The sequence below is a fragment of the Podospora pseudocomata genome, chromosome 7, assembly GCF_035222375.1.
Source record: "Podospora pseudocomata strain CBS 415.72m chromosome 7, whole genome shotgun sequence".
In the NCBI taxonomy this organism is placed as follows: domain Eukaryota; kingdom Fungi; phylum Ascomycota; class Sordariomycetes; order Sordariales; family Podosporaceae; genus Podospora; species Podospora pseudocomata.
In genome coordinates this window covers 2000723-2028572 of record NC_085891.1, presented here as the reverse complement: position 1 = coordinate 2028572, position 27850 = coordinate 2000723, and the positions used below count along the sequence as shown (strand labels likewise).

The 27850-nt window shown below is 52.0% G+C and overlaps 13 protein-coding genes across 13 annotated transcripts; 7 read left to right on the top strand and 6 right to left on the bottom strand.

The window, feature by feature from the left end:
* Window positions 1-23: 23 nt before the first annotated feature.
* Window positions 24-2043, bottom strand: SCON3 (E3 ubiquitin ligase complex SCF subunit scon-3). The gene is made up of 5 exons (XM_062893584.1): window positions 1566-2043; window positions 1107-1461; window positions 807-880; window positions 476-741; window positions 24-417 (listed from the first exon to the last, which is right to left on the bottom strand). Exons 3-5 carry the CDS (start codon window positions 871-873, stop codon window positions 241-243), a joined length of 510 nt encoding a protein of 169 aa, XP_062739414.1. The 5' UTR covers window positions 874-880; window positions 1107-1461; window positions 1566-2043; the 3' UTR covers window positions 24-240.
* On the top strand, window positions 1973-4393 carry SMP3 (alpha 1,2 mannosyltransferase; the record flags this gene model as incomplete). Its single annotated transcript, XM_062893583.1, has 4 exons — window positions 1973-2636; window positions 2819-3204; window positions 3262-3389; window positions 3445-4393. Exons 1-4 carry the CDS (start codon window positions 2528-2530, stop codon window positions 4391-4393), a joined length of 1572 nt encoding a protein of 523 aa, XP_062739413.1. The 5' UTR covers window positions 1973-2527.
* Window positions 4394-4735: 342 nt separating this feature from the next.
* QC762_707400 (uncharacterized protein) lies at window positions 4736-5427 on the top strand (the record flags this gene model as incomplete). The annotated part of the gene is made up of 2 exons (XM_062893582.1): window positions 4736-4939; window positions 5010-5427. 2 exons carry the CDS (start codon window positions 4736-4738, stop codon window positions 5244-5246), a joined length of 441 nt encoding a protein of 146 aa, XP_062739412.1. The 3' UTR covers window positions 5247-5427.
* Window positions 5261-6544, bottom strand: QC762_707390 (uncharacterized protein). Its single transcript, XM_062893581.1, has 2 exons — window positions 6181-6544; window positions 5261-6116 (listed from the first exon to the last, which is right to left on the bottom strand). The coding sequence occupies exons 1-2, from the start codon at window positions 6392-6394 to the stop codon at window positions 5440-5442; spliced, it is 891 nt and encodes a 296-aa protein (XP_062739411.1). The 5' UTR covers window positions 6395-6544; the 3' UTR covers window positions 5261-5439.
* Window positions 6545-6707: 163 nt separating this feature from the next.
* On the top strand, window positions 6708-13169 carry QC762_707380 (uncharacterized protein; the record flags this gene model as incomplete). Its single annotated transcript, XM_062893580.1, has 2 exons — window positions 6708-12592; window positions 12666-13169. Exons 1-2 carry the CDS (start codon window positions 6869-6871, stop codon window positions 13167-13169), a joined length of 6228 nt encoding a protein of 2075 aa, XP_062739410.1. The 5' UTR covers window positions 6708-6868.
* A 78-nt stretch (window positions 13170-13247) lies between these two features.
* Window positions 13248-15138, bottom strand: QC762_707370 (uncharacterized protein). Its single transcript, XM_062893579.1, has 2 exons — window positions 13676-15138; window positions 13248-13624 (listed from the first exon to the last, which is right to left on the bottom strand). Exons 1-2 carry the CDS (start codon window positions 14801-14803, stop codon window positions 13346-13348), a joined length of 1407 nt encoding a protein of 468 aa, XP_062739409.1. The 5' UTR covers window positions 14804-15138; the 3' UTR covers window positions 13248-13345.
* Window positions 15139-15784: 646 nt separating this feature from the next.
* On the top strand, window positions 15785-17812 carry QC762_707360 (uncharacterized protein; the record flags this gene model as incomplete). Its single annotated transcript, XM_062893578.1, has 1 exon — window positions 15785-17812. One exon carries the CDS (start codon window positions 15785-15787, stop codon window positions 17810-17812), a length of 2028 nt encoding a protein of 675 aa, XP_062739408.1.
* A 200-nt stretch (window positions 17813-18012) lies between these two features.
* QC762_707350 (uncharacterized protein) lies at window positions 18013-18450 on the bottom strand (the record flags this gene model as incomplete). The annotated part of the gene is made up of 1 exon (XM_062893577.1): window positions 18013-18450. The coding sequence occupies one exon, from the start codon at window positions 18448-18450 to the stop codon at window positions 18013-18015; it is 438 nt and encodes a 145-aa protein (XP_062739407.1).
* Window positions 18451-19135: 685 nt separating this feature from the next.
* Window positions 19136-22972, top strand: PHO8 (vacuolar alkaline phosphatase). Its single transcript, XM_062893576.1, has 3 exons — window positions 19136-19461; window positions 19530-21922; window positions 22226-22972. The coding sequence occupies exons 1-2, from the start codon at window positions 19459-19461 to the stop codon at window positions 21363-21365; spliced, it is 1839 nt and encodes a 612-aa protein (XP_062739406.1). The 5' UTR covers window positions 19136-19458; the 3' UTR covers window positions 21366-21922; window positions 22226-22972.
* Window positions 21153-24140, bottom strand: DML1 (mtDNA inheritance, partitioning of the mitochondrial organelle). The gene is made up of 4 exons (XM_062893575.1): window positions 23947-24140; window positions 23657-23889; window positions 23153-23600; window positions 21153-23102 (listed from the first exon to the last, which is right to left on the bottom strand). Exons 1-4 carry the CDS (start codon window positions 24016-24018, stop codon window positions 22287-22289), a joined length of 1569 nt encoding a protein of 522 aa, XP_062739405.1. The 5' UTR covers window positions 24019-24140; the 3' UTR covers window positions 21153-22286.
* A 313-nt stretch (window positions 24141-24453) lies between these two features.
* On the top strand, window positions 24454-24954 carry QC762_0109920 (uncharacterized protein; the record flags this gene model as incomplete). Its single annotated transcript, XM_062884311.1, has 2 exons — window positions 24454-24480; window positions 24508-24954. The coding sequence occupies 2 exons, from the start codon at window positions 24454-24456 to the stop codon at window positions 24952-24954; spliced, it is 474 nt and encodes a 157-aa protein (XP_062739404.1).
* Window positions 24955-24996: 42 nt separating this feature from the next.
* QC762_0109910 (uncharacterized protein) lies at window positions 24997-25444 on the top strand (the record flags this gene model as incomplete). Its single annotated transcript, XM_062884310.1, is given in 3 exon segments — window positions 24997-25034; window positions 25046-25328; window positions 25391-25444. The coding sequence occupies 3 exon segments, from the start codon at window positions 24997-24999 to the stop codon at window positions 25442-25444; spliced, it is 375 nt and encodes a 124-aa protein (XP_062739403.1).
* Window positions 25445-26411: 967 nt separating this feature from the next.
* Window positions 26412-27842, bottom strand: QC762_707320 (uncharacterized protein). The gene is made up of 3 exons (XM_062893574.1): window positions 26782-27842; window positions 26628-26707; window positions 26412-26561 (listed from the first exon to the last, which is right to left on the bottom strand). Exons 1-3 carry the CDS (start codon window positions 27401-27403, stop codon window positions 26466-26468), a joined length of 798 nt encoding a protein of 265 aa, XP_062739402.1. The 5' UTR covers window positions 27404-27842; the 3' UTR covers window positions 26412-26465.
* Between the last annotated feature and the right edge of the window lie 8 nt (window positions 27843-27850).

The following is a 27850-nucleotide window of genomic DNA, read 5'->3' as shown; positions in this document are numbered from 1 at the left end:
TCCCACCCAGATATAGATAGTTGGTTTTAAAGTTGTTTCGTGAAAGGAAAAAAAGTCCGTAACGCCAGAATCAATGCTAATTGATAAATGAACTCAGGCCCAACGATTTAAAGCAGACCCAAAATGCCATTCACCACTGCCGCTATAGAAACCCAGTCAGAGGCGTACTCGAGACCATGATGGTTGTGGCCTCCATCTTCGCTGTCATGGCTTGATGGCCAAAGCGTCGCTCGTTTCCGATTAACGATCCTCAGCCCACTCGTTCTCGCGGCGGATTTGTTCCTCTTCCTCGGGGGTGAAGTCATTTGTAATGTTGAATGTCTTGCGGATCTCTTCTGGCGACTTGCCCTTGATCATGTTGGCGACAGTCTTGCAACCAACGTCCAGGAGTTGCTTAATGTCGAGATAGTTGGCAGCCTGTTTCCGCGTTAGCTTTTTGGTTACTGGAAAATCACCCAAGACCAGTGATTCATACCAAAATGATCTCGAACAACATCTCTTGGTCCACCTGCATGAACTTCTGGTCCCACTCGTCGATGTCGGTGGTCTTCTTGCGATTATCGTTGTCATCGTCGGCGGATTGAGCAGCGTCATTCTTGTGGTACTTGCACCAGTCGATGACCTTTTTGAGCACGGCAGTATTGACATTTGGGATGGGGATCGGCTCAGCCAAAACAGCCTCCTCTCCGAGATCGTCAATCAAGTTCTTGATGAGAACCGACCGTTCGGCGACGATGCGCTCTAAATTGATGCGGTCAGCGGAAGAAGAACAGAAAGAAAAGAGTACTGCATGTCGGATCACTTACCAACATCGATCCTGGCGCCCTCGTTGGACTCGAGCACGATCTTGGTGGTGCTGGAAGAATCGGCCATTTTGTTGCTGGAGAAGCAGAGTTAGAAACGGTTGGTTGTAGAACTGCGGACGACACGATGCTGAAAGCGTATTGAATAAGAAAAGACTTGGGGAAAGGAGCTGTCTATAATAGAAGGCGAGTGATGCTGCAGAAGCGTTGGTGATGGTTGGTTTGTTGGCGGGGTCTTGATGACAGAAAGAATGGGAGGGGGAGACAGCAGGAAGAAGAGGCAAGAGAGCGTGGAATAAATACCTTATCTGTATGGTTTGGTTTGTGGAGAGTTCGTATCGCAAACTTCAATGGGTTTGTGGGAAAGTGAATGGGAGAGCAAATGGATCTGGGGAGTGAAGGAGAAGGTAAGGTCGACAGTTAGGAAGGTTAAGGGACGCTGGGTGCCTCTTGTGGAGAAAGTAGTGCGCACGGTCCACCAAGTGGCTTCTTTGATCGGCCTTCTTGAAAGAAACATCGTTGGTGCCTGCTGTGGCGGGGCGGGTGACTCCCTGCCTACCAATGCCAGGCAAAAGCAAGAGGCTCAAACTTCTCTCGTGTTGCTCTCTCTCTGGAGTCTGGTGATGAACTCTGCTAAGATATCTTTACTTCTCACATGCAACCAAGAGTTAGCCATACAGCAAATCTTAAAATTTGGTGGGGTCCTTAAGCAAACACGATTCACCCCGCTCCGTTATCAAAATCTGGGGATCTCTAATTGTGTTTACACTGCGGTGAACGGTGAATACCAGGAACGGAGAGATGATGTAGGCGCAGCCAGCCTTCTTTAGACAGCCTCTCACATCATCTTGTGGCTGCTCAAACAACCATGCAGGTCATCTCGCGGCGTGCAAGCTGTAGCCTCGTTCATTCTCCGTGTTTGCAGCCGTTCCCAGTACACAGCAGGCTGGGAAAGTGCAGCAAGAACCGGTTGCGTCGGGGAGATGCAATAAGCTTCAGTGCAGACGGCAGACGGAAATGGAATGGTGCGATGTGGTGAAATCCGGCCATTTGGGTGTAGTTAGCACGGCACATCATAAAACGAACATCTCACTAAGTATCTCACTCCACTTTCAGAGCAGCTGTGAACTGGTCCCATTACAAGTCCTTTTAGTTGTATCATGACATCCAAAAGTCTTTTGAAAATACTCAGAGTCATGAAGAGGGCATGATGAATGACGACCTTGTAATAAATCCTCGGCGGGGTGTTGTTATTGTCCCGCACTAGCAAATTCCAAGGCTGGAATAAAAAGCATCCAGAAGCTCACTGGCAGCCGTGACCCCTTGTCATCTGCGCCCCTGACGGGATTGGCGGACCCAAAAACAGCTCTGTCACTCCAGATGCCAAGCGCGTAGCCCAGCTCGATGGGCAGGGATCTGAATAAACACCCTGTCTTTCGCATGATGGTCTCCCCTCCGAGCAGTAGGTCTGGCTCCATATCGTACCCATCCTTCCCGTCCTTATTATTTTTATTTTGGTGTATGTTAATGATCATGACCTTGCTCCCTCTTCCATTTAACCTCCAAATCCCCCTCGTGCCCGGTGATGCTCGACAATAGACAACAGCGAAACTATTACTCCAACCTTTGCGCCCAACCCTAGAGATCGGATGCTTCGGCCTTGCGACAACACCACCACCACCTCATCCTCGCTGGCGCAAGAATAACGAGATCGCGAAATTAATATGTGGCGGAGAACGTATCTCTTTCTGGTTCTCGTCCGGCTTTGGTTTGCCCTATCACCAAGCTATCTCCATCCGGACGAGAACTTCCAAGGCCCCGAGGTTATCGCTGGTACGTCAGATACTTTTTTTTAGGGGAGGACGGGACGGCTGGGTCAGCCAGCCTTTTCACAGCGCATATCGAGCGCGGGATCACATCGCGCTGAGATTTGGTCTGCGCAACGGATTTTGGCTTTCAAAAACACAAGCGTTGGACTAGTGTGGGAATAGGGTTCTAACATGGCTACCCAACAGGGCAAATCTTCAAATACCCAGTCCGACACACCTGGGAGTTTACGAGCGAGAACCCGATCCGAAGCGTCTTCCCATTATGGCCGGTCTACGGGTTACCAATGCTTCTTTTGAGGTGGTTATGGATCGGAAACGGTAACGACGGCGAGATACCACCCATCGCTGTCTTTTGGACCCTGCGGGTCTTGATGTTTGTGGTGGGGTTCGTTTTGGAGGATTGGGCAATCTACGAGTTGATCCGGTCGCCCCGGCATAGACGACTTGCTGTTCTCTTGGTTGCGTCATCGTACGTGACATGGACATACCAGACCCATACCTTTTCGAATTCCATCGAGTCGTTGGTTGTCGCATGGTGCTTGGTGCTCATCGAGCGCATTGTTGGGAGCCCGGTAAGCAACACCCCCGCGAATGCCGAGAATATACGAGATGCTGATTGGAGTCAATAGCAGGAGAGCACCGTTCTAGCCTCGACGGTCCTTGGAGTTGTTGCCGTTTTTGGCGTGTTTAATCGTATTACCTTTCCAGCGTTTTTATTGATACCCGGGCTTCGGCTGTTGCCCTACTACTTCAAGAAGTACAGGCCCCCTGTTCTTTCTCTCAGCTTCAAGACCATAACTAACATGAAACAGCCCTCTTTCTTTCCTCGCGATCGTCACCGCCGGACTCTTCACCACCGGCCTAGCCATCGCTCTCGATACCGCATTCTACACCCCACACTCGATCACCTGGTCCGATCTCATCCACAACCCGGTGCTCACCCCTCTTAACAACCTCATCTACAACCTTGACCCCGAGAATCTAGCCAAACATGGCCTTCACCCCTGGTACCAGCACATCATGGTCAACCTCCCCCAGCTCCTCGGCCCAGGAGCCTTCCTCCTCTTCACCCGGCCCCAGCTCTCCCTTCGCCTATATTCCGCCATTTCTGGAATCGTGGTGTTGTCCATCTCCCAACACCAAGAAGCCCGCTTCCTTCTCCCCACGGTCCCCCTAATCCTCTCCTCGGTCCGCCTCCCCAAAAGCGAGAAGCTCACCCGCATCTGGACCGTATCATGGATCATCTTCAACTTCATCTTTGGCACCCTAATGGGAACCTACCACCAAGGTGGAGTAATCCCCGCCCAGGTATTTTTATCAAAACAACCCGACGCCACCCAGGCAGTATGGTGGAAAACCTATTCCCCCCCCATCTGGCTCTTGAATGGAAAAAACGAAGTCCTAACGACAAAAGATGTGATGGGGCTGGCAGGGGATAAGTTGTTGGCGCAACTAACAGAGTTGGCTACGTGCGACCTGCCGGCGGACAGGAGGAGTAACGAGTACTTAAAAGAGAAGAAGGGGACGTACCTGGTCGCGCCGCTGAGCGCGACTTGGCTGGATGGGTATTTGGAGAATAAGGGGCATGATGGGTTGAGGTTTAGGGAGGTGTGGAGGTATAAGAGGCATTTGAATATGGACGATTTGGATTTTGGGGAGGATGGGGTTTGGAATACGCTGGAACGGGTGGTGGGGAGGAGGGGGTTGGGGATTTGGAGGGTTACGAGGACTTGTCCGGAACGGAGGGGGAGTTGGCGTTAATATGGGATGGGATGGGATGGGATGGGTAGATACCACTTGGGAGGGATATTTGGGTAATGGTTTATATCACAGGGGGGGGTTATTTGATTTTTGAGCGTTTTTTTTTGTGTCTCATGATATCAGATCTAATGGCATGTGTGAGTGGCTATTTTCTGGCCAATACCAAATTCTTGGGGATGGCTATGGGAGTGAAGTGATGATGGTCAGGCACCCTGATGGTTTCTTTCTTGGTTGTGAGCCAGGGGTTTCGCTGTTTGAGCTTGGCAGCTCGGGACAATGCTTTGCAGCTAGGAAGCTTGGGCCACCCATTGCCGCATCGAATTGTATGCGTGCCCCACATCAATGTTGACGACTTCTTTGCTTGCCGAGAGGTTCCAGAATTTTGGGGGGAGCTCAGATCAGATCAGCTTATCGAACCGTCCGTGCAGTTTTCGACAGCTTCGTCACCGTCACCACACACACACATTCTCTGATCCAACACCGCACACCGATCAAACAGGGAGGAATACAGGCAAGATGGGTGGTCTTAACTTGGAGGTCTTCAAGGTCAGTCAACCAATCCATTTGAGGCGGAGGGTGGGGGAGGATATGCGCTGATGAGCTTGGGAGGGACCAGTTCGGAATGTACATCATGTTCCCCATCGGAATCATGTACTACTTTGGCACCAACCTCGATTCGAGATTCTCCGTCCCCGAGTTCTGGCCCAAGCCCGAGAACGCAAACAGGATCCCGCTCGAGAGGGACGAGATCGAGGCTGAGCTGCAGCGGTTGAGGGCTCGGAGGTTGTATCTTAGGGAGAAGAGGTTGGGGGAGCAGGGGGGGCAGCAGCAACCACGCGATCAGCAGGAGTAAGAGGTTGGAGGGGGAAGGTATGATATGTGTATGATCGAGGGCATGGTGCGCATTTTTGGGCGTTTGGGTTATATCAAAACACTCTCTGCTTTCTTTGGTTCGGGACTGGTTGGGGTGGGGGGAATTGATTGTGTTGTACATTTTCCATGTTAAAATACAAGTCTATATACACAGGATAGGAGGAGGAAGGGCACTATCGGCTCAAACACTCCTCAATCTTCCCCCACTCCTCATCGCTCATCTCCCCCCTCGTCACATTGCTGTAAATCGCCTGCACATCCCCGTCCTCCCTCATCTGCTCGAGCATCTCGGCGAACTTTTCATGCTGGATACCGCTGTCCAACCTCGCCTTGGTGTCCTCGTTTGGCGTCCAGACAATCCCGGCGCTCAACGCCTTGAGGTCGAACCTCGTCCCTAATGTCTTGGCTACGTGGGCCGTGTCGGATGGCTGTGTCCAAACAACAATGTTACCCTCGGCGTCATTTTCGAGATCTTCGGCACCGGCTTCTATCGCCTCGTCCATGATTTGGTCGATATCGACATTATTTTCCGAGTCTTTCTCGAAGACCACCCTGCCGAGACGACTAAAGAAGAATTTGGAAGAGGACGGGGCACCAGAGATCTTTTTGACGCGGAGGTTGAGGTCTTGGAGGCAGCGGAGTTTGGACTCAGTTTCGGCTTCGATGATGAGGGCGATGGAGGGGGGGACTACGGCTTCGAAGGTGAGGGACTCGAGGGTGGCGCCCGAGGTGGATTTTCCTTGGCCGCGGGCGAGGGCGGCTTCGATTTTTTCTTTGGGGACGCCGGCTTTTTTGGAGGCGGTGATGATGTTTGCGAGGTTGGGGTTGTAGGTTGGGTCGGGGCCGTATACTTTTTGGAGTGTAAGGGCGAGATATGGTTCAGGTGGGTAGTGGTGGGCAGTGGGACGACGCACATTTGCAAGAGACAGTTATCTGCTGGGTGTAGAAGAGGATGGTTTGCATTCTTTTGCGGTCGTTGATGGCTTTGTCATGGCGGATTTTGGACCACTTGTTGTGGCCGCTGGTGAGGAGGGTGGTGGTGGTGAAGGGGCGGGTGGTTCGAGAGGAGGCGCATATCGTGGGAGAGGACCGAGTTAGGGGCGTGAGAGCTCGGAAGAGGGAGGCCATTGTGGTTGATGAGGGGGTGGGGAGACTGTAATGGTAGAAAAGAAAGAAGAAAAAAAATGAGGGTATCTACAAACAAATTACCCGAAAGATTGCCAGCTCTCAGCCCCCAATCCCTCTCAGGTTTTGTATTTGGCCTGGCCGGTCTTCAAGGTGCTTCCACGATCAAAAGCTCCAACCTGAGGAGGCCGTTCTCAAAATATTAGCGCGCTGCCTGCCGGGACGGGAGGGGTGGGGCAGCTGCTCTTGCTTGGCCCCTCATCGATTTCTTGGGTTTCAATTGGCTTCGCCCTCTCTCCCCCCCACTGCCAGAGAGATCCACTACAAGGGTGTTGTGTGTGGTCATCAGTGGTGCGGGTGTGGGTGCGCCCCTGACAACCTGAGACCTCTCCAGCTCTCTCCTTTCCAGATGTTGAGAAAACATCTTTCTCCTCAGAGAAACACACACGACACAAACAGACAATACAATAATATCAGATGGCCTCGACAGCGGCCGTCACGGACGAGCCAACCCACGCGAATGGCAGCACCCCCCGCGCTTCCTCAGCAGCTGCCGCGAGCTCCAACCCTGAATTCGACGCTTCCAAGCTCCAGGGCTTATCGTCTGAGCAGCAGGAACTTTTGGTTCTGAACTTTGTCGCTGCCCTCAGCAAACATGTCCTTGCGCTGCCACCAGACGACTGTACCGCCCAGCAGGTCTACATGAAAAAGGAGATTTTCAAAATCATAAACCTCGCCGCCCCGTCACCGAGCCGCGTCATACGTAACACGTTGGGCAAATGTCTGGCGCACATATTTGGCTTGGGGGATAGGAAGCTGCTGTTTGAGACGGTCAACGAGCTTGTGGGGATTATCTCGGGAGGCAAGTCCAAGATTGAAAGCGAGAACAGGACGAGACACGCTGCGGTGGTGTGTCTGGGGGATATCTATGGTGCGGCCGGAGACAGCGCGATTGGGTTGTATCAGTTGGTGTGCTCGGCTTTGCTGAAGCTGTTGAAGGCTTCTTCGAGCAATGCTGGACTGCGTGCGGCGATATTTACGGCGCTTGGCAAGGTGGCCAAGATGCTGGGAGGGAGTCTGGACGAGAGCATTGCTAGGGATATCTGGAAGCAGTGCAGGAGTTATGCGACGAGTGACAAAGGGTCGCTGGTGATCATCTCGGCCTGCCGATGCATGCGCTCGTTGGTGCAGCACACGCCCTACTTTCAGAACTCGACCGATTTCGACAAGCTCCGGTCCTGTGTTTTCAAGGTCTGGGACTCGCCGTCGTCTCATGTGCGATCTGCCGCCGCCGATTGCTTCGCTGAGGCCCTTGTCTGTGGCTACTCGCCCGCGGCCGTTGGGGAGGCGCCCCTCGTGCTGCTGAAAAGATCCAAATCAAAGGCTGTCAAGAGGCAGTCTATGCAGCCTGGAGCTTTGCAAGACGAGGATGACATCATTCCTTCCAGACCCTCGAGTCCGGCGCCAACAGGCAAAAAGTCCCAGGTGCTGGCGCTGTCACTGATTGACATGTTCAAGGTGTTGACTACCGAATATGTTCGCATGTCAACGAGCAACAAAGCCAGGGCGGCGATTGCGATATGTTATGGCAACATGCTTCAGAAGCTGGGCGAGAAGACTGTGGAAACCAACTATATCAAAATGTTGGAGAACTTGACCACCGACGTGTTGGGCCACAGTAATATCTTCAACTATCGATATCGATTGCTTATTTCACGGCGCATGATTGAGATTATTCTTCAAAATATAGTCGGAAAGAGGATTCTGGGCGAGTCTGGGCAAATCAGTGCTGCCAAGTCCATCATCAACAACATCCTCAAGAACTACCCGGAAGTGGTCAAGGAAAGACCAGAGCCGACAAAGCAGACGCTGATTGTTTCGTTGAGCGCCCTGTCATCCCTGATCAACACCTTGGGTTCGGCTTCGAATGCTTTTGCCGAGTCCTGCCGTGATGGTTTGCTCCAAGTCTTGCAACACCCAAGCTATACTGTGCAGGTTCATGCCTCGGCATGCTTGAAGACGTTCGGTCTGGCATGCCCGCAGCAACTATTACACTGTCTCTCGGTGTGCATGAACAGTCTCGGTAGGGAGTTGGGACTGCTCGGCAGTGGAAGAAACTCACCTCGTCGCTGCATTGGTTTTGCCCATGGCCTCTCGGCTGGTCTCAGCGCCAGCCCACAGCGCCCCCTGTACGGGTCGGTCGATGTCAACAGTCGGGTGCTTACCATGGCCACAAACCTCCTCAAGTCGAGTGGCACTTCTGAGTTGAGGGTAGCCAGCACTCAAATTCAGGTCGCCTGGACTCTCATCGGAGGTCTGATGTCTCTCGGACCCAACTTTGTCAAGATTCATCTCTCCCAGTTGCTTCTACTATGGAAGAATGCTTTGCCCAAGGTTCTCTCCAAAGACAGCTCGATTCATAGGAACTACCTCAACGCTTCGTTTCTCACCCACGTCCGAGAATGCGCCCTCGGATCTATTCTCGCTTTCCTCGAGTCCAACAGCCGTCTTTTGACTGTTGATGTCTCGAAGCGGATTGCCACTATGCTTCAGAGCACTACTGCTTTTTTGAGAACACTCCCATCGAAGAAGACAGCCGAGGACATCAGCGAACGACTCTTCCCTTCCCTTCAGCTTCAAGATTTGGAGATTATGGTGCAGAGGAGAGTTCTGCAGTGCTACACCAAACTAGTCAACATCAGCCCAGCAGGCGGCACCGAGGCTTTACTTCAATCCAACCTCCTCACCTTGGCCATTTCGCTGTTTGCAGACCCGGACAACTACACCCCTTCCTCCCTCAGCGCCTCCATCGCCAACTCTGCCGGCAACTTTGAGAGCATCTGGGACATTGGCGACAACTCTGGGTTCGGTATCACGGGAGCCGTCCGAGGGTTTGACATCCGGCCCCTTCCAGGCCAGCACGAAAACCCCGAAGAAAGGACTTCTGGACAACAAAGTCCAGAGGAGGAAATTCGAAAGCTGCTGCTCTCGCCTATTTGCGGGACGCTTGAGCATGATGCCTCGCTTCTGTATATCGGCAGCCGAGAGGGCCCTTCTCTGCCCGATCCTGCTGCCACAGAGGTGGTGAACATGGCTATTCAGCTCTTTGCGTTTGTCTTTCCTTTGACACCGCCAAAGGTGCAGGAGAGTGTGCTAGAGCAGGTGACTACTTTTGTTGCGGCAGGGAGTTTACAGCGGGATCCGGGGAGGAAGGCGGCGATCACGGTGAATGTGGCTATGAGCTTGCTGGAGGTGTTACGGGTTGCGGTGAGGGAGACGAAGTCCCCTGGTGGGAACGTCACCAACCCCGCGGTGGAGAAGCTGATGCAGGAGCTGCTGAGGGATTTTGTCATTGATCGGGATCAGTACGTCAGGGCTATTGCCTATGAGGCGGTGGCGCGGCTGTGTTCGACGTGTGGAAACGCGTTTACCAATCAGGAGATCAAGTTTTTGGTTGACACGATTGTTGTCAACAGGGAGCCGAGCGCAAGGGCGGGGTGTGCGATGGCGTTGGGGTGCATACAGGCCAAGATTGGGAGCATGGCGGCGGGGTATCATTTGAAGACTATATTGAATATTCTGATGAGTCTGTGCAATGATCCGCACCCGACGGTGCACTACTGGGCGTTGGAGGCGATGGGGAGGGTGAGCGAGGCGAGCGGGTTGGGGTTTGGGAGTTATGTCAGTGCGACGTTGGGGGTGTTGGGGAGTTTGTATTTTGCCGAGACGCACAATGCGGAGACGGCGCTGCCGGCGAGTATGAATTTGGAGGTTGAGTACGGGACTACGGCGGCGATTGCGAGGGGGGTGGATAGTTTGATTAATGTGCTTGGGCCGGACTTGCAGGACTCGACAAAGTCGAGGGAGTTGATCTTGACGCTGGTGGGTTTTTTTGGGAAGGAGGAGGGCGATTTGGAGACGCAGAGGGGGAGTTTGGTTTGTTTGGAGCATTTGACGCTGTATGCGCCGGGGTATGTGGATTTTAAAGAGTATGTGAGGACGTTGCAGAGGTATTTGGTTAGGGGGGGCGGCGGGGATGAGAAGGGATTGAGGGATGTGGCGGTGGATGGGTTGCATAATCTGATGAAGAGGAATCCGTATGATGTTATTGAGGCGGCGGAAAGGGGGTTTGAGGATCAGTTGTGGTTGGTGCTGGATGAGGATCCGGGGCATGAGGGGATGAGGAATACGATTAGGAATTGGATGAGGCAGACTTGTGTGCCGAATACGACGGCTTGGTTGGCGAGGTTTCAACATGTGTTGAAGATGACGAGGCCGAAGGAGGCGGTTAGGGCGACGGCGGTGACGAAGAAGAGCAACGGGGGGCTTGAGTTGCAGGATGAGGAGGTTGCTGGGTTTGCTGCTGGGGCCGCGAAAGATGATGCTTCTGCGCCGAGCGGGTCAGATGTTGAGCCGTTGAGGTGGCAGGTTACTACCTTTGCGATGGAGTGTTTGCATGACATCTTTACCATCGTCACCAAGGAGGTTGCTTCTCATGGCGAGTCTGAGGCTTATACGGCACTGCAGAGCAAGGTTGCCGATGTGGTCCGTATGGCCTTCTCGGCGTCTACGTCTGGCGTCGTTGAGCAACGGATTTGGGGTCTCAAGATCATCGGTGCTGTGCTCAAGATGTTTGGAAAGACACCGGATCCTGACTTTGAGGAAGCCATGCTGCTAGAGCAGTACCAGGCCCAGATCAGCTCTGCCCTGACACCTGCCTTTGCAGCAGATTCATCTCCTGAACTGGCAGCCGAGGCAGTTGATGTTTGTGCCGGCTTCATTTCAACCGGCATCGTCACAGACGTGGACAGGATGGGGAGAATTCTCAAGACCTTGGTCAGCTCGCTGGAGAACTTTGCCACAGAAGATGAGAATGCTGGTATCGGCGATCTCAAGGGCCTCAGTTCAAACGCCAGGGTCATGGTCAAGATGTCCGTGTTTGGTGCCTGGGCTGAGCTTCAGGTTGCTAGCTCTGAGCAGAAGTATCTACTGGACGTGCTCAAGCCACATATTGGCACGTTGACACCTCTTTGGCTGGAGTCTCTGCGCGAGTTTGCCAGGCTGCGCTTCGAGCCGGATATCTCCATGACTCTGGGACCCCCCTCACTTTCTGGTAGCTTGGATACAGTCTATGCTGCCCTGAACCGTGAGACGCAGCTCAAGTTTTATCAAGATTCTTGGCTCAAGCTGGTGGATGCCATCGCCAGTCTTATTGAGCAGGACAGCGAGTTTGTCTTTGATGCGTTGGACGGCAAGGAGGTGACTGGTCCGAACAGCACGAATGGGGGAGGGTCCAAGGGTGCTGATATCAACTATCGGGATGAGCCCCTGGCCTTTTTCTTTGTGCTTTTTGGTGTTGCTTTTGAGGCATTGGCGACCAAGCCGGGGCAGAGTGAATCGCTGGCGACGCAGGAACAGACTTTGGCTATTCTCAAGGCGCTGAAGAAGATTCTGCACCCGAGCGTCTCTGGTCATGCGATTTATAGAGATGCTATCTTCTCCGAGACAATGGATCTCTTGGATAGACTTGTTCTCACCGAGGAACTTGACGTTCAGGGAGTTATCGTCGAAATTGCGAGGGCTCTATGCGTTGCCCACCCTGCAGCAAGGAAGAAGAACGAGGCCGATAGCGGGGAGCTATCCGAGGACATTGAGCAGCTGTTTGAGCTCACTCGGATCATTGTCTTGGTGTTGTCCGGCCTGCTGCCTGGTCTGAGCGAGACCCCTCAACCAATGCGTCACCAAATGACGGAAGAGGCGGTGTTGCTAATCAAGACAGCGTTGAACGCACTGGTTGATGCTGCTGAGGTGTTCCCCCCCGTCATCAAGACAGACCTCCATGCCTGCATTATCCATATCTTTGCTACCACCCTCGCCAACTCTGCCTGCCAGGAGGTGATTGTACCGCAGTCACTCCCCACTCTGAAGCGGTTCATCAGTAGCATGTCGCAATCTAGAAGGGTAAACGATGACGAGGAGCACTCGGCGACGGATATCCAACTTTTGGGATGCCTGAGAAGGTTCCTGTCGATTTACCTCAAGGGTCAGCAGAGGGAAACACCGGCCAGTCTGGGGTGTGTCAAGAATTGCTTACTGGCTATGACGATCTTGTTTACGGCGGGGGAGAACCATTTGCGGGGGAGTGAGCCGCTTGTGGCGAGGTTTTTGGAGGAGGTGGTGGATTGTTTGACTGATCGGATGGTATGTCCTGCCCCCCCCCCTTTTTTTTTTCCCCTTTCCCGCCGCCCACAACTAACAGCGTTATAACAAACAGACGGCAAAAATGGCAGCCAACTGCCTCCGCTCTTTGCTTCTCCACGCGGGCAGCAAGAAGACTGTCGCTGACCTGACAATCACACGGTTCTTGTTCCCCCGTCTGATCGCCTTTGTGACGGACACCAACAGGGAAGACCCGGAAAACGCCCGGATGCTGGTCGCGCAGGCGTTGTGTCAGTATGTAGGGACTTTGTCGAAGGATCACAGCCCGATTGCCATGGCGTTGGTCATTCCCATGTTGCTGTCTAGGGCGGCGAGCGAGGATGATGTGCAGGATGGTGGGGTGATTGCGAAGGAGACGTCGGCGAGGTTGCTGGAGCTGGCGAGCGTGGACCAGAGCGCGTTTAGGGCTGTGGTTGGGGGGATGGGGGAGGAGCAGAGGGGGTTTATGGAGGGGGTTATCAGGAGTGGGAGGGCGTTGGGGCAGGGGCGGGATAAGGGGGGGCAAGGGGAGGAGGAGGAAAGGCCGACGATTGCGCTGAAGATGAATTTTGGGGGTTGAGGAAGGGGAGTGTATATATATAGATGTGACAGTGAACATGAAGCAGGTTAGAGTATTACCTTCGGTTCCCATCATTTTGGTGACTGTTTACAGTTTTCATCTCTGTTTGGTGATCACTCACTACTCGATATTGTCTCACGATATTATTACATTTCCCATTCCCTGCTCGCCCGTCACTAGCTAGCAGCCAAAATCTGCGCCGCCTCGGGCGCAGGACTGTGATCTTTCATCCCGTTACTCCTCCTCATCTCCTCTTGCTCTTTTTGCCTCTGTTCCATCTCCTTTTTCCGTTTGCTATTCACAAATGTGGCGTACCTCAACGTGCCGAGCGTCAAGACGGCCATGAACAAAATCCCGAGGACGGACCTCCTAATCAAGACCCACCTCACCTCTTCAATCTCGGATTTCGAATCCGAGTTCAACATGACTGATATTTTGTAATTAATTTGTTGAATCTATTTTCAATGTCAACACACCATCTCATTGTGTAGAAAGGGGAGACAAACCCTAGATTCAACAGCCTTTTGCTCCTCCCTAACAGCCATCTTACGGTCGTTGAACATGCCCCTTACGCTGTCTGTAAGTGTCAACAGGTCTTGATTGAGCCGCTGGGTGAGGATATCGACTTCGTGCTGGAGGTGTGTTCTCTGCTGCCGGAGCTGCTCATCGGCTACCCGGCGGTTTTTGCGGACTTCGGTCGAGAGCTCGGAGCAGGCGGCGCGGAAGAGGTAGGTTTCGTTGTCGACGTCAGAGCGCGACACTAAGCCGGATTGGGCGTTGTCGAGGTTGTGGGCGAGGAGGGCGCGGATGGCTTTCATGAGGGCGATGGATTGGGGGAGGGTGTATTTGGGGGGTTGGTCGGGGGAGGAGAGGTGTTTGACTAGGGAGTAGGAGTCGAAGTGGTGGATGTAGGTTTGTTTGGGTTTTTGTTGGGTGGTTGCGTTCTCTTGGGAAGAGATGGTGGTGGTAGTGGTGGTGGTGGTGGTTTCTGTGGTTGAGGGGGGTGGTTCTGAGGGGGAGGAGGGGGTTATAGGTGATGATGGCGCGTCCGGGGAGGAAGAGGGGGGAGGGCCCATGTGGAGGATTTCATCCATTGGTGACCCCTTTTTCGTTTGGATGATCGGGTCGATGTCGGATGGGGGAGGGAGTTCGATTGTGGAGGGGTCGTGGGCGGGTTGGGGTGGTGGTGGTGGTGGCGGAGGAGGAGGGTCGTGGATTGGACCGCTGGTTTGGGTATCGGCGGGGGTGGTTGGTTTGATTGTTTTGTGGTGAGTCTCTTGTTGACTTTCGGGGGCGTCTTGTTTTGTGTCTTGCTGTTTCCCTTCGTCTCCTGGCTTCGAATCTTGACTATGCTTCCCAGCTCCATCTTGTTTGCTGTCTTGCGCGGGTTTAGGGGGCAAGTCAGAGGTCTCGTGGTGTGGCAGTGGCTCTACGCCCTTGCCGGCTCGTTTGGCAAAGGCGGCTTGTCTCCCGGCCGAGGGCGATGTGAAGCCATGGTGTTGGTGTTGGCAGAGGAAGGCAGGTGGGTGTTGCGACTTGCGACGAGCTCCTCGGGCAGCGATTGCGGGCTCACCCCAGCGGGCTGTTGATTTGAATAGGTGGGGGTAGAGGAAGGTCAGGCGGTGGGTGGCCATGACGGTGGCGGTTATGAGGTTAGGTAGTGTCTGTGTTGGTGATGTTCTGGTTAGGTTGGAGGTTGCCGGAGCTAGGCGCGCTATTTCGGGTGGCCGGAAAGGGGTAGGGCATCCAGGGCGGGTCCGGTCCGGCGTCGCTGTGACTCGGAAGCTGTTCCCTGATCCTTCCTTGTGATGACGCTGCGGGACCGGGTGGGTCTGCAGTTCGGCCCGCCGTTATGCGTAGATATGCAGCTAAGCGGGTTTAATGATCAAAACTATCGGATAACCCTCATGAGATATCCAAGACACATAGACACACATAGCAAGACAGTGAATGCGATGGTAGTCTCACAGGATATCCAATTGACAGGTTGTACTTAGTGCCATGGTACACAAACACCTGTTTGCCCGGGAAACAAATCTCAGTGTATCCCGTCTGCGTGGCTCGGCTAATTCCATGGCGGCAGGTCTTCGGTGAAGGTGAAGCTCTGACTGACCGGGCAGTCGGCACCGGCTCTTTCCAATTTCCATCTCGACCTGATCGTTTGTCATTAAACACCACTGCTCTTTCCTGCGCCGCCTTCCAAAGAATACCGTCTTTGGTCTTTTTCTCCTGCCCTTTCTTCATTCTTTCCTGCTCTCTTATAAGAACCCCAGCGAAAAACCAAGCCAATCGCCATCTCCTTGTTTCATCCAGTTCGGATGACTCTTACCACACTCAACCCAACTACTCTCGCCGCCTGATACAATCACTTCAATTGGAAACTACCATCAGCCCTGAGATTTCCGATTCTCTCACTCTTCTGGAAGGCCGGTCTTTTCTTTATTTTCTCATCTTGTATGTCCAATGACAATATTTCCTCAAACACACCTATCTTCTCTTTATGATACACCCACCACCACCCCAACTTCACCATGCTACTACCCCAAGTCATCACGAAAGCCGCCGCATGTCGGCACGGTCACTCACTGACCCCCCAACCCCCACCCAAATTCACCATGCTATTACCCAAAATCATCACTGAATCTGCCAAATGTTGGCATGAACACTCACTAACCACCGAACCCCCACCCAAAATCATTACGGAATCCGCACTAACATCCGTCAAAGGACTATCCCTCAAATCCAAATTCTTCAAAGCCTTTGCCCTCACAGCCACAAGCGGCCTGGCGCTCTGGATGGTGGCCATGGTTTTCACAGAAGAGAAGCTCGACGCCAAATCAACAGATCCTCCCCTCCTCGAAAAATACTCTGAATTCAAGTCCTACACCACCTCCAAAGCCTTCTACAACAAACTCCGTATCTTTTACCGAAAACACCCACAAACAGACAACCTCCCCAAAGACCCACCACTCCCCCTCCTCGTCTTCATCCACGGTCTCGGGGGGTCAGTAGCCCAGTTCCACCGGATCCTGACCAGCCTCACCCACCTTGCGTCTTGTCTTGCCGTGGATCTGCCAGGATGCGGACGTTCAGAATACACCAACACCAGCTGGGTCGCTTACACTACTGATGCGCTTGTGGAACTCTTGGAGATGATCATCAATGACTATCGTGAAGAGAGGCAGCGGGTGGTGTTGATAGCGCACAGTATGGGATGTGGACTGGCGACACTGCTTATCAACCCTCGGCACGAGATACAGTCGGATCTTTGTGACAGTGTTCTTGGACTTGTGGCTATGTGCCCGGCTCTGATGCCGACGGAGGAGCAGGTGAAAAAGTATCGGCGACTGCTTTGGATCCCGGGTTTCATTTTCGATCTCTGGAGGGCTTGGGATAGGAGGGGGGGGATCAACAGTGCGAGTGTCAGTCGGATTGTTGGCCCCATGGCGGATGCCAAGGCGAGGAAGCTGCAGCTCATGTTTAACTACCAGAGCAGAACGCCCGTGTTTAGACGTATGGCTTGGGGGATGTTGCCAGAGTTTGATGAAAAGGGGAATCCAAAGGGGGGGTTCCCGGAGAATAGTGTCTGGACGGGCCTTCAGGTTCCGGTCTTGATAATCAGTGGGTGGTTGGATGAGATTACGCCGATGTGGGTGGCGGAGATGGTTTATGATTTGGTTGAGTGCTCGCACACGACGCCGCCGTGGAGGGCGGGCCGGATTTTGGATTGGAGGAATTCACCTATTTCGACTCTGAGCTTGGGGAGCGCGGGCGCGCGGTCTCGGGGATCACCGGGTTCGAATACTAGCGTGGGGGGTGGCGGTGCTGCTCCTGCTCCTCCGACTTCTATGGTTAGGGACTCTGAGGTGGCTAGCTTGTCGAGCTCAACTCCTGAGGAGTCTTGTGCTTCGGAGACGCCGAGTTTGGACAGTTGGATTCCGCCTCTGCCGTCGCACCCACCGAAGTATATTAAGAATTTTGATATTAAGGTTGGGGGTCATGGGCTGCTTTTTTCCGAGGAGATGGTGGCTGGGTTGATATCGGAGTTTTTGACCGACCAAATCACTAAGAGGTTGGACCTGAGTTGGCAGCTGCAGTATTTGAACGAGGGTGGGAAGTGGGATGTGAAGAATTATGAGAAGTGGCGGGGTGTGGTGCCCGTGTCGGACCCGATTGCGGGGGTGTTTAGGGCGATGAAGACGTTGAGGGAGACGGATGGTGAGCACTCTCCTCAGAAGTTTGGGGCAAAGTACGGGGGGAAAACCATTAGGGATGTGATTGACATCTCGCACGACACGCCTGTGTACGAACCGAACAATTTGAGGGTTTGGCAGGTCAGCTATCACAAGGTGGCAACGGTGTCGAAGATTCCGCCGTCGAGGGCGGATATTGATCGGTTTATCGAGAAGGTGGACGAGATCAGAGCGAAGCAAACCAAGTTTGAGATTGGGGTGCATTGTCATTATGGGTTTAACCGGACGGGGTTTTTGATTGTGTGTTATTTGGTGGAGAGGTTGGGGTGGAAGGTTGAGGATGCGATCGAGCACTTTGCCCAGGCGAGGCCCAACGGGATCAAGCATGCACATTTTCGGGATCGGTTGCATCTCATGTATCCAAAGAGTCTAAAGAGGTATGTTGATTAGGATAAATATCTCGGTCGGGTGAAGGAGTGGAGGACGAGGATGTGGTGGACTTTGGTTAAGTGGTCAGGGGTGAGATGGTGATGGTGTGTATACCCAGCGTCTCCTGCTTTTTTTTTTTTTTTTTTGTTTTGGTTTTGTAGCGAAATGGTCCCTTCTAGGATTCGAGATTGGGGGTTTCAATTGAATGTAATTCTATCTGTCTATAACAGCCCCTGACTGGCCAGGTAGGCAGCCCCTGAATCAGCCCAGATTTCATACTTGGTCAGTTTATTGTCATTGTCAAACTCCAAGACATATGTAAAGACCTCGTCCCAGGACTGGTTGGTCGAGAGCCAGGTGAATGTTGCTTCGCCTCGGACTGATACCTTGAGGGCTTCGGGGTCGGCAAAGTAATTGCTGAAGTGCATGTCTTTGTAGGCGAGATGCTTGGAGAGGAGATGGAAATACTCTTTGAGGCCGGAAGGACCTTTGAATTCTCGGCCAAGAAAGGGAGCTAACTGGGGGAGGCCATGTTCGTAGATTAGAGTGTCGGGGGAGGAGGAGAAGTGGGAGAGGATGGTGGAGGGGGGTGACTGAGCGGAGAGGGAGTGGCAGAAGGAGGTTGTGGCGGAAAGGAGGGAGGCTTTGCTTGGGGACATGATTTGCTGTGTTTGAGGTGGGTGAACTTGAGTTTGAAAGAGCGGTGTTGATGTTTGATGTGTTGGGTAGTCACAAGGGGGATGCTGTCATTGCATGGGTTGTGTTTGTTAATTGGCGAGGCTTTCATGTGGGGGTGGGGGGATGACGTCGAGGAGCCCAGCTAAGGACAAGTAGCGATTTTTCTTGAAGACCGGAACGCTAGTTATATCTAGCATTTTGATCCACAAGGGTTTCTTAAGATTATAAAAGACAAAAAACACTATAAAAATAAATGTTTTTTTATATAAGCTTACTTTTAATAAATTTAAATACTAATTTTCATATATTTAACTACTACTATTATTACTTATATAAGCCAAAACTGTCGCTAACTTTACCGTTATAGTTGAAAAGTTTAACAGCTTCAGAAGTTTTAAAAGATTTCAACAGCTTTAAATAGCTTTAATAGTTTTAAACGACTCTCACAGCTTTTAATAGCCTTAATAGTTTTAAATAGCTCTAAAGATTTCAACGATTTTAATCATTTTAATATTTACTATTAGAGTGTATTAAAAGATGTGATATATAGTAAAAACTTATTTACCTGTATTTCGTAGAAACTTTAACATTGGAAAACCTAAGCCCTAGTTTAACTAATAAAAATGGAGCTAAATATTAGATATAGCTAGCGTTCCGGTCTTTAGGAGAAAATGCTATTTGTCCGCAATCGGGCTCAACGTTGAGACTTGGTAGTTGGGAGTAATACATTTCACGCTCAGCCCCTGCAGGTCTAGGCATTGCAGGCTAGCCGATGTTCCAGGCTCCCCAGGTTCCCCCAACCTCCCCCAAACGTTCTCGAGTCACGGTCAACGGTTTTCCAACTCCCCAGTAGTTTATCTACCCGCGCCGTCAAACTCAATTTTGGATTTTGACAGAAACACAGTATTGACAACTTTCAGACGATAGACAGATTTGAGTCAATATTTGCGTTTGACAGTTTACCAACACCCGAATAGGAGCGAGCGACGATGGTGAGTTCACTACCCCAACATCCCATGCCATCCTCATCAACATAACATCATCTGACCAACACCTCTCCCAGTCCCCGACGTCCAAACCGGCGTCCGGGGAGCGCACGCCGCTACTAGCAGATGGAGTACCCTCGCGCAACTCAAGCGACTCCCTCCGCCGCGCCGAACAAGAAGATGCCGCCATCCACGGCACCCCACTCTCACCAACGCCCACCGCCCGCACCCGCACCGTCCGCGAGCTCCTCCTCTTCTCCTGGGCCCTCCTCGCAACAGCCGGAGTAATCGTCCTGGCAGTAGTCCTCCAACACCGCAACAGCACCGCCAACCCACCCACCCCCACCGACCCCATCCCCATCATCCCCGGCGATCCAGGCACGGGAACCCCCTACCCAGCCATCTCCTCCCTCCCCCCGAAGAAAGACCGCAAGCGCAACCTCATCTTTATGGTATCCGACGGCATGGGCCCTGCCTCCCTGTCTCTCACTCGAACATTCAGACAGCACGTCAATAATCTCCCCATGGATGACACCCTCGTCTTGGATCAGCACTTTTGGGGCACGTCGAGAACAAGATCGTCAAATTCATGGGTGACGGACTCTGCGGCTGGGGCTACGGCGTTTAGCTGTGCGAGGAAGAGTTACAACGGCGCTATCGGGATGGAACCCGGGTTTAAGCCCTGCGGTACGGTCCTCGAGGCTGCCAAACGGGCGGGGTACAAGACTGGTTTGGTTGTCACGACGGATGTGACGGATGCGACGCCGGCGTGTTTTGCTAGTCATGTTGGGTATCGATGGCAGATGGATGAGATTGCGATGCAGGAGATTGGGGAGGGGGTGTTGGGACGGTCAGTGGATTTGATTTTGGGGGGTGGGAGATGTCATTTCTTGAAGAACTCTACCGCGGGGAGTTGCAGACAGGATGATGTTGATGTTGTGGAGATTGGGCAGAAGAAGCATGGGTGGGGGTATGTGGATGACAGGGCTGGGTTTGACTCGCTCAAGTTGGGGAAGAATGTGAGCTTGCCGTTGTTGGGGTTGTTTGCCGAGAGGGATGTGCCGTTTGAGATTGACCGCAGGCATATGAATGATGTCTACCCTAGCTTAAGCGAGATGGCGGTCACGGCTTTGAAGGCGTTGGAGGAGGCGACCAAGGATAGTGAGAAGGGCTTTTTCTTGATGATTGAGGGGAGCAGGATTGATCACGCGGGACATATCAATGATCCGGCGGCGCAGGTGAGGGAGGTGTTGGAGTATGACAAGACTTTTAATGCCGTGTTGGAGTTTATCGAGGAGTCGGATACGGAGGGTGTTTTGGTTGCGACGAGCGATCACGAGACGGGTGGGTTGTCGACTGCCTGGCAGGCGCCGAATGAGCTGCCTGTATACAACTGGCATCCCGAGGTTCTGCTGCAGGCGAATGCCTCGGCCGAGTATCTCACGCTACTGTTACAGCAACACATGATCGCGAACCCGGTCGAGGAGCAGCAGCAGCTTCAGGACTGGATCAGGGAGGATTTGGTGGAGAAGAGATTGGGGATCAAGGATGCGTTGGAGATTGAGATCAATGCTCTGGCGTCGAATCCTTTACTGGCGATGAATATATTTTCGAAAATGGTGAGCATCCGGGCGAGGATTGGATGGTCTACCCATGGGCATTCGGCCGTGGATGTGAATATTTATAGCAGCGGGGGGCCGGGGACGGAGGATATCAGGGGAAATGTGGAGAATATTGAGGTCGGAGGGTTTTTGAGGAGGTATTTGGATGTGGATGTGGAGGAGATTACTAGGGAGCTGAGGGAGAAGATGGTGGTTGATGTGAAGGAGGCGGAGATGACCGGGAGGGATGGGCACCCTGAGGAGTGGTTTGTGGAGGTGGATGGGCTTGTGGGTTATACTACGGCTTGATGGGTTGATGATTTGAGAAGTCAGGTTGGTACATGGCTGATATGGGATATGAAATATGGGACATGAGAGGCGTCTGGGTTGATGAGCGGCTTGCATTGGTGTGTTGTTGTTGTTGTAGGAGTATTACAGATAGATATAGCCAGGCGTAGCGTTTTTGTTTTCTTTTTGGTTTGGGTAGAGGTAATCATGGCTCTTTTCTGTGTAGCATTGAGAATAGCATAACACGGTTACCGGTTTGTTACATACATGCTCTTGATTGTTTCACTCTGTGTGGTTTATCCTCGCAATACTCTTGTCGATAACACCATTGATCTTTTCTGCCCTGATAGCATGAAGATACACCATTCACGAAGTACACACCCCCCCTTCGAGGGAGCTCGCCCTGCTCTGTTCCCTCAGTGTTTACGGAGAGTTAGCAGACCGTTGGTAGCTCGGGTTATTCATTAACTCGACGACTCTGGGAGCTCATGTTGAGAAGGAAGGAGCCACCGTCAGAAGGAAGGAGCCAACGTCCAAAAGGAAGGGGCCAAATGTTGAAAAGGAAAGACCCAACCACGGTATATATCCTAGGTCCCTTTTACTCCTTCCAACAGCAGCTCGAACATCTTGACCAGGGCGCCACTTTGTGGTCAGGTCAAATGGTCAAGGTGTAAAAGCTGCCGTTACCGCCCCCAGCCCAGCCGGGGGACCTATAACCCCCGAGTTCGATTCCGAAGTAAAACCTTCCCGGAGGGTTTTCGTAGCCGGCCACCTTTAAAGGTTGGCCGGTGAGCTTTTTGCTTTTTTTCCCGACTTTTTTGGTTGTTGTTCTTTCTTACAACCTTTTTTTTTTTTCTCAGAAGCTATCCTGACACGAAAAGAATCAACCACCATGACTTTTCAAAGTGTTTTTCTTCTTTGGTGTTTGTTTACATCGAGAGATCAGTCATCCTCCCCGCTATCACTCCCACCACTCCAGCCCTCATGGTACTCCTCCGCCATTTCCGCCAAATCATTCCCCAGCATCTCCCTGTCCTCCAGCCCTATGCTCTTGATCACCGTGTCCTTCAGCTTTCTCAACCTAGTACAGACGCTCGAGTCGGTCGACAAGCTGGTTGTGATCTTGACCTTGACCTCCGCTCCCTCCTTCTCCTCCTCTTCATCCTTTTCAACAGTGAAAATCTCGGGAAACGAATCCAAAATCGGGAACGCCAGCTCAGTGGCATAAGTCTTGGATATCGGCTCGTAAGAGCTCTTGCGGATACGTCGGCCTTTTTCATCGAGTTCCTCGCCTTCTTTGCCGGATGTTTCCGAGGGAGAGAACCCGCGGGAGGTGAGCAGTTGGCTGAAGACTCTTGGTGTTCTTTGGTTTTGGTTTCGAATGGAGTAGACGTCTATTTGGTCTGCTGCTGAGGAGGAAAGTTTAATGTCGAGTTGGATCCCCTCGGAAAAGTCACTGATGGGGGAGGAGTTGATTGAGAATTGTAGCCCGGCAACCTTTTGCTTGCCGGTTAGGTCCAGAGTTTCGATGATGGTGTTGAGGGTTTCCTTCTTTTGGCCTCGGAGACGGGAGGGGAGGAGTGCGGATTCTACTGCTGAGGAGATCAAAGCTGTTGTGTGCCAAGGGGAGGTGGGGTCGAAGTTGGTGAGGGAGGGGGGTAAGCGGGAGGGGAGGGAGAGGGGGACGAGGATGGAGGAGTGGGTGTAGAGTTCGGCGAAGGAGCGGGATTCATTGGCTAGGCGGAGGAGACGTTTATCCTGTCGAGGTTAGTATATGGGTAAGAAAGATGAGGAAGATAGAAACGTACCCGTGGCATGGTTTTGAGTGGTGATTCTAGCCCCCAAGTCCAGATAGCTATCTTTGCGCCGTACTCATCTCTGATCCTCTCCAGGTATCTGGATCCAAAACCTCCCCAAGCATCATCTACCCCCATAAACACTTGAAATCCCTGCATAAAGTCTGCCTCTTCGGCGAAATACCTCAGATCGCGGTCCAGGAGGTCGTGCTCTTTGTCAAGCTCCCTAAACAACTCCTCTCCAGTGCTGAACTGCTCGAAAGGCTGAATCGTCGACGCTACCTCAAACTCATTCAGCTGCACGACTGACCGTGGGTGGTAGTACAACCGCGAGAAATCAGAAAAGTATCTCACTGTGTCGGGGGTAGGTCTGGGAGGTGGGAGGCCAGAGTTCAGAGCTTCTGTGTAGGGTGAAGGCTGAATGGGGTCGGCCTTTTGGAGGACTGTCTTTCCGGGCCTACTGGACGATCAGAATCTGTTTGTCGTGGAGTGAGATATGTCAGTGAGGGAACTCACCATACTCCAGACGCCGTCGAGTTCAAGTCCAACTGGGTGGGATCAGGCTTCTCGCCCTCGATTTCATAAAGCGCATTGATCTTCTTCATCGAACCAAACGCCCCCTTCAAATCATAGATCACCGTCCGCGGCATATACGTCTCCGTTTTGCCATCTGGAGAGAGCCCGGGGCGGAAGTGCACATCGTGGTCGATGAGGGGCTCGTCATTCTCTGAGTAGGTGAAGTATGATTCCTGTATAGTTTGTAAGCTTCTCATGATGTTGTTGACAGGCGCAGGGATGAAGTGTACTTGAGTATTCCAGAAGTGAGTGGCGAGATAGTTGCTCTGCTGCCCCAGTTGCAGGGTGATGATTTCGTGCATTTTTGAGGTATATCTCTATCTAGCGCCCAAGTTTCTCTTATGGCCCAGTAATTAGGGACAAGAAAGTCAGGAAATGTTGACTTTGTTGTTGATGCAAAGTGAAGTGGAGTTTTGGGCTTCAGTGAGTGGCATGGGGTTGGTGAGTGGGAATGACGAAGTTTGAGTTATTGAGAGTGAGAAAGTATAACCCTAACCCTAACCCTTTTCAGCTTCATGGAAACTCTCAAGACAGACAGAAGCCAGAGGGAAAGTATAAAGAGTAAATTTGTGGGAGAGCGCCTCTGATGCCTACAGCGGGTCCAAAGGAGAACTGGTGGCACCAAACTTTAAAATTCCAAGTTTGATTTATTATTATTGCTACTCTGTTCAGAGAAACTTCTCTTCGATCAACGTTCCAGTAACATCCTACCTATCTGAAAAGGAATACGCAGCAAGATGGCGTCCATCTCGCAACACTCCTTCGTATCCACAGACTCAATTGTGTTCCAGTCAACGGCGGTTATTCGTCAGAAACCGGAGAAAGAGCAAGGCGAGCTCGAATCCGAAACAGCCTCCACTCCGGAACATCCAGCACATTCGCAGGCAACCACTGTGCCCGAGCCCATTCCGCAACATCCCGACTTCTCGACGGAGGCCATTTTTGCCGAAATGAGTTGGCTTTCCCCCTACTGGAAGTCCCTGTTGGCCCCCTTGTGCGAGCCCGAGCTGACCGCGTGCAAGCCTCAATCGACATCGGTCCAGCAGATTGAAAATGACGAGATGATTCTTGCAATGAAGACTGAATGTCTAGACTCTCTGAAGGAATATGTACCAACCACGCAGATGTATGATACAAGATACTTCTTGGAGACCTTTGTCCACCATTTACCTCTCGAGGGAGGTAAGAATCTCATGAAGGAGATCATCAAGTTCTCCGTGACTCCCGAAAAGCTGTGACAGCTAAGAAATTTTCTTGCGGGCACGATTCTCAAGCCAGGTATGTTTAGGATCTTGACGTTTATGGGCTTATTTGAAAGGTTATTGACAGTTATGCTCAAATTCAACCTGCCGACCAATCCAAAGTTGACCATGGCATCGGTAACTACAGGGCCGAGAGAGATTCCACCTCAAGAAAGAAGCAGGAAGATCTTGAAGCGTCTTGTTTAAAGCGGGACGGGTACCGCTGTGTACTTAGAGGGGCTTATCAGGAACAGTACTTCATGACCCAACTGTCCGCACATGAGAAGACGAGACAGTATTGGGAGGAGCACACTGTGGCACACATATTGCCACACGTACTTGGGGAATTTGACGAGAAAAACGTTGAAGAGGTGGGTGTGATAGCCCCAAGTCAAACGACACCTAGCTAATGTATTCGAATATAGACTCGCAGAATGGCTGTAACATGATGGGCTTTTTGGCGTTATTTGGCATCATCAATCCCTAATACACGAATACAGCAAGTATCAACAAGGCGGAAGACGCCAAATACCTGCCGTTCAACGACTTCCGGTTTGGGTTTGAACCAACACGCGAGGTAAGTCCAGCTATAAAAGATCTCCAGCTTCTGGTTGCTAAAGAAGTGGACAACAGCCTCACACCTATCGCGTGCATGTCTTAGAGAGCGGTATTGGTCACTATCAGCTGAGCATGGAACCTCGAAGCGTCACCTTTAGACAGAATGATGCTCGCAACCCTGTGCCGCTTTCAGATCCCAACCTGTTGAGAGTTCATTATGCTCTGGGAAAGATGTTCAACCGAAGTCAAGAGAATACCTGTGTATAGCCTCCACAACTGACTTACTAAACAGACCGAGCCATGCCTGAACTGGAACTTGAGAATCCAAGAGTAGGCTTCAAAAGATGCCTAGTCACGTTGTGGACAAGATAACTGGTACTGCAAAATACTGAACCAGGCGCTAAAAGATAGTTAATAGACCTCTTAGCTATCTTTTGAGGCGTACTAACTATCCTTTAAGGCCTGTTCTTCTTCTAGAAAGGGGTAGGTTAACAATAATTATATGGTATACCGACGACGTGCTAGTCAACAGACCCGAAGAGACCAAGGTATTTCTTGCACAATAATATCGATCCCTATTGACTACCTTATTACGCCTTAAATGGCTGCTTGGCGTGGCCACGAGGAAGAGACAAGTCCAATGGCTACCTAAGAACAAAACACACATGACGTGATATTTACAGCCGGCATCTGGGTGTGTGATATACACAGTGTGTTTCCGTGAAACAGGACAGGATGAAGAGTTGTTGATGTTTATAGTAGCAGTATCTACATCAATGACAAGCATAACACCTCTGGTGCCCACCTCTTGTCTGCAAAGTCGTTCACTGAAGAATATGGATGTACGGATACTAGATATGTGTCTTTAGTTTTTCACTCTGACTTTGCCGCTAGCATCATAAAAGCCCCGACCAACCCCAACCACTCCCAATCTACAACCTCTCCCCCAGTCAAGCCTTCTCGCCCTGTATCGTAGCAACAACCCGGCGACTATGCTTGGCGGCTCTAAACTCGAGATACCAGATCCCCTGCCACGTTCCGGTGCACTATTTCAACTCATTAGCATCATTTCGCCCCTTTCCCTCCACTCACCACAACCAGTCAAGACTCACCAGTTTCCCATCCTTGATCGGAATAGTAACACTAGCCCCAATCAAAGCACTCTTGACATGAGCAGGCATGTCATCCAGCCCTAGGTTAGGTACCCCCATACATGTCAGCTCTCCCACCATCCTTTTTTGGTCTTCATCCCAGAAACAAACTCACCCTCAGCATCATGCCTATAAAGCGCCTCCCCCTTCGGCCCTTGCTCCGGCACAATCTTATCCAACGCATCACTCATATCCGCCCTGACATCCTCGTCCCAATTCTCATTCAGAGTCAACGCGCAGGAGGTGTGCTGGATAAACAGGTTCAACAAGCCCACTTTGTAGTTTTTGATCTCAGGGAGTTCCTTGATGATGGTGTCGGTGATGAGGTATGAGCCGCGAGAGCGGGAGGGGAGGGTGAATTGTTTTTGGGTCCACATTGTTACTGCTGAGGGGGGGGAGTGGTAGCTTGTGGGGGTGTTGTGGTGGGAGGGGAAGAGGAAGGAGAAGGGGAGGGTCCAGAGGGTGTGGAAGAGGGAGGGGAAGAACGCTAGGAAGAGGATGGATATGAAGAGGAGGGTGGGGAGTTGGGATTGGGAGGGGATTTTCAGGGGGGGTAGAGATGGGGAAATAGGTGGTTTGGGGGTTGTGGATTGGCCGGTTGGGAAGAGGGATTCCAGGGGGATAGAATCGCTTTCGTTGTATGTTGGTGGTGGTGATGGTGAGCGTTGTGGTGGTGTCGAGCGAGGCATGCTTTCTAGAATGGATGGTGAGGGAGGAGGGGCTTTCTCCAACGTCATTGCAGGGGGGTGCCCTAATGGTGGGGTAGGTGTGAGGCGGGACCGGAAGCCGTTATCGATATGGTGTGTGAAAGAATAAACGGTGGAAGTTTTGTCAAGATGGGTATGACAAGCTTGGAAAGTTCTCGACTGAAGAGGTACGTAGCAAATATGGAACTCGTTGGATTGGCTCAGCTTCGATTGTAATTAGCATTGCTATGGCATTTGCAAGTGGTTGCGTCAACTTTGCTCTGAAGAGCACATCAGTGGATGTGTCGGCATAAGACGCCCCGACCACGTCCCAGAGCGCCGGTTCTTCCCCGCATCATGTCACGGAAAAGACAGATTGTGAAGTGGAAAGAAGCATTCCATATTACCAATCGTGTACTGCGTACCACGAGGCAGAGAGGTGCTGTCGTCACACCGGACACTGGCAACCGACACCGTGGTGAGGCAAAGCTTGAAGAT

What these genes read in the sequence shown, in the direction of transcription:
- SCON3 (XM_062893584.1), bottom strand. Translation starts at nt 873, where the DNA reads ATGGCCGATTCTTCCAGCACCACCAAGATCGTGCTCGAGTCCAACGAG. An exon ending in GGGCGCCAGGATCGATGTTG is followed by an intron (nt 742 to 806) that starts GTAAGTGATCCG and finishes GCATCAATTTAG; the next exon opens with AGCGCATCGTCGCCGAACGG. An exon ending in TGTTGTTCGAGATCATTTTG is followed by an intron (nt 418 to 475) that starts GTATGAATCACT and finishes ACGCGGAAACAG; the next exon opens with GCTGCCAACTATCTCGACAT.
- QC762_707390 (XM_062893581.1), bottom strand. Translation starts at nt 6,394, where the DNA reads ATGGCCTCCCTCTTCCGAGCTCTCACGCCCCTAACTCGGTCCTCTCCC. An exon ending in GATAACTGTCTCTTGCAAAT is followed by an intron (nt 6,117 to 6,180) that starts GTGCGTCGTCCC and finishes CACTCCAAAAAG; the next exon opens with TATACGGCCCCGACCCAACC.
- QC762_707370 (XM_062893579.1), bottom strand. Translation starts at nt 14,803, where the DNA reads ATGGCCACCCACCGCCTGACCTTCCTCTACCCCCACCTATTCAAATCA. An exon ending in AAAAGGCTGTTGAATCTAGG is followed by an intron (nt 13,625 to 13,675) that starts GTTTGTCTCCCC and finishes CATTGAAAATAG; the next exon opens with ATTCAACAAATTAATTACAA.
- DML1 (XM_062893575.1), bottom strand. Translation starts at nt 24,018, where the DNA reads ATGCACGAAATCATCACCCTGCAACTGGGGCAGCAGAGCAACTATCTC. An exon ending in CTCACTTCTGGAATACTCAA is followed by an intron (nt 23,890 to 23,946) that starts GTACACTTCATC and finishes CAAACTATACAG; the next exon opens with GAATCATACTTCACCTACTC. An exon ending in TCGACGGCGTCTGGAGTATG is followed by an intron (nt 23,601 to 23,656) that starts GTGAGTTCCCTC and finishes CTGATCGTCCAG; the next exon opens with TAGGCCCGGAAAGACAGTCC.
- QC762_707320 (XM_062893574.1), bottom strand. Translation starts at nt 27,403, where the DNA reads ATGACGTTGGAGAAAGCCCCTCCTCCCTCACCATCCATTCTAGAAAGC. An exon ending in TTATAGGCATGATGCTGAGG is followed by an intron (nt 26,708 to 26,781) that starts GTGAGTTTGTTT and finishes TACCTAACCTAG; the next exon opens with GGCTGGATGACATGCCTGCT. An exon ending in CGATCAAGGATGGGAAACTG is followed by an intron (nt 26,562 to 26,627) that starts GTGAGTCTTGAC and finishes GAGTTGAAATAG; the next exon opens with TGCACCGGAACGTGGCAGGG.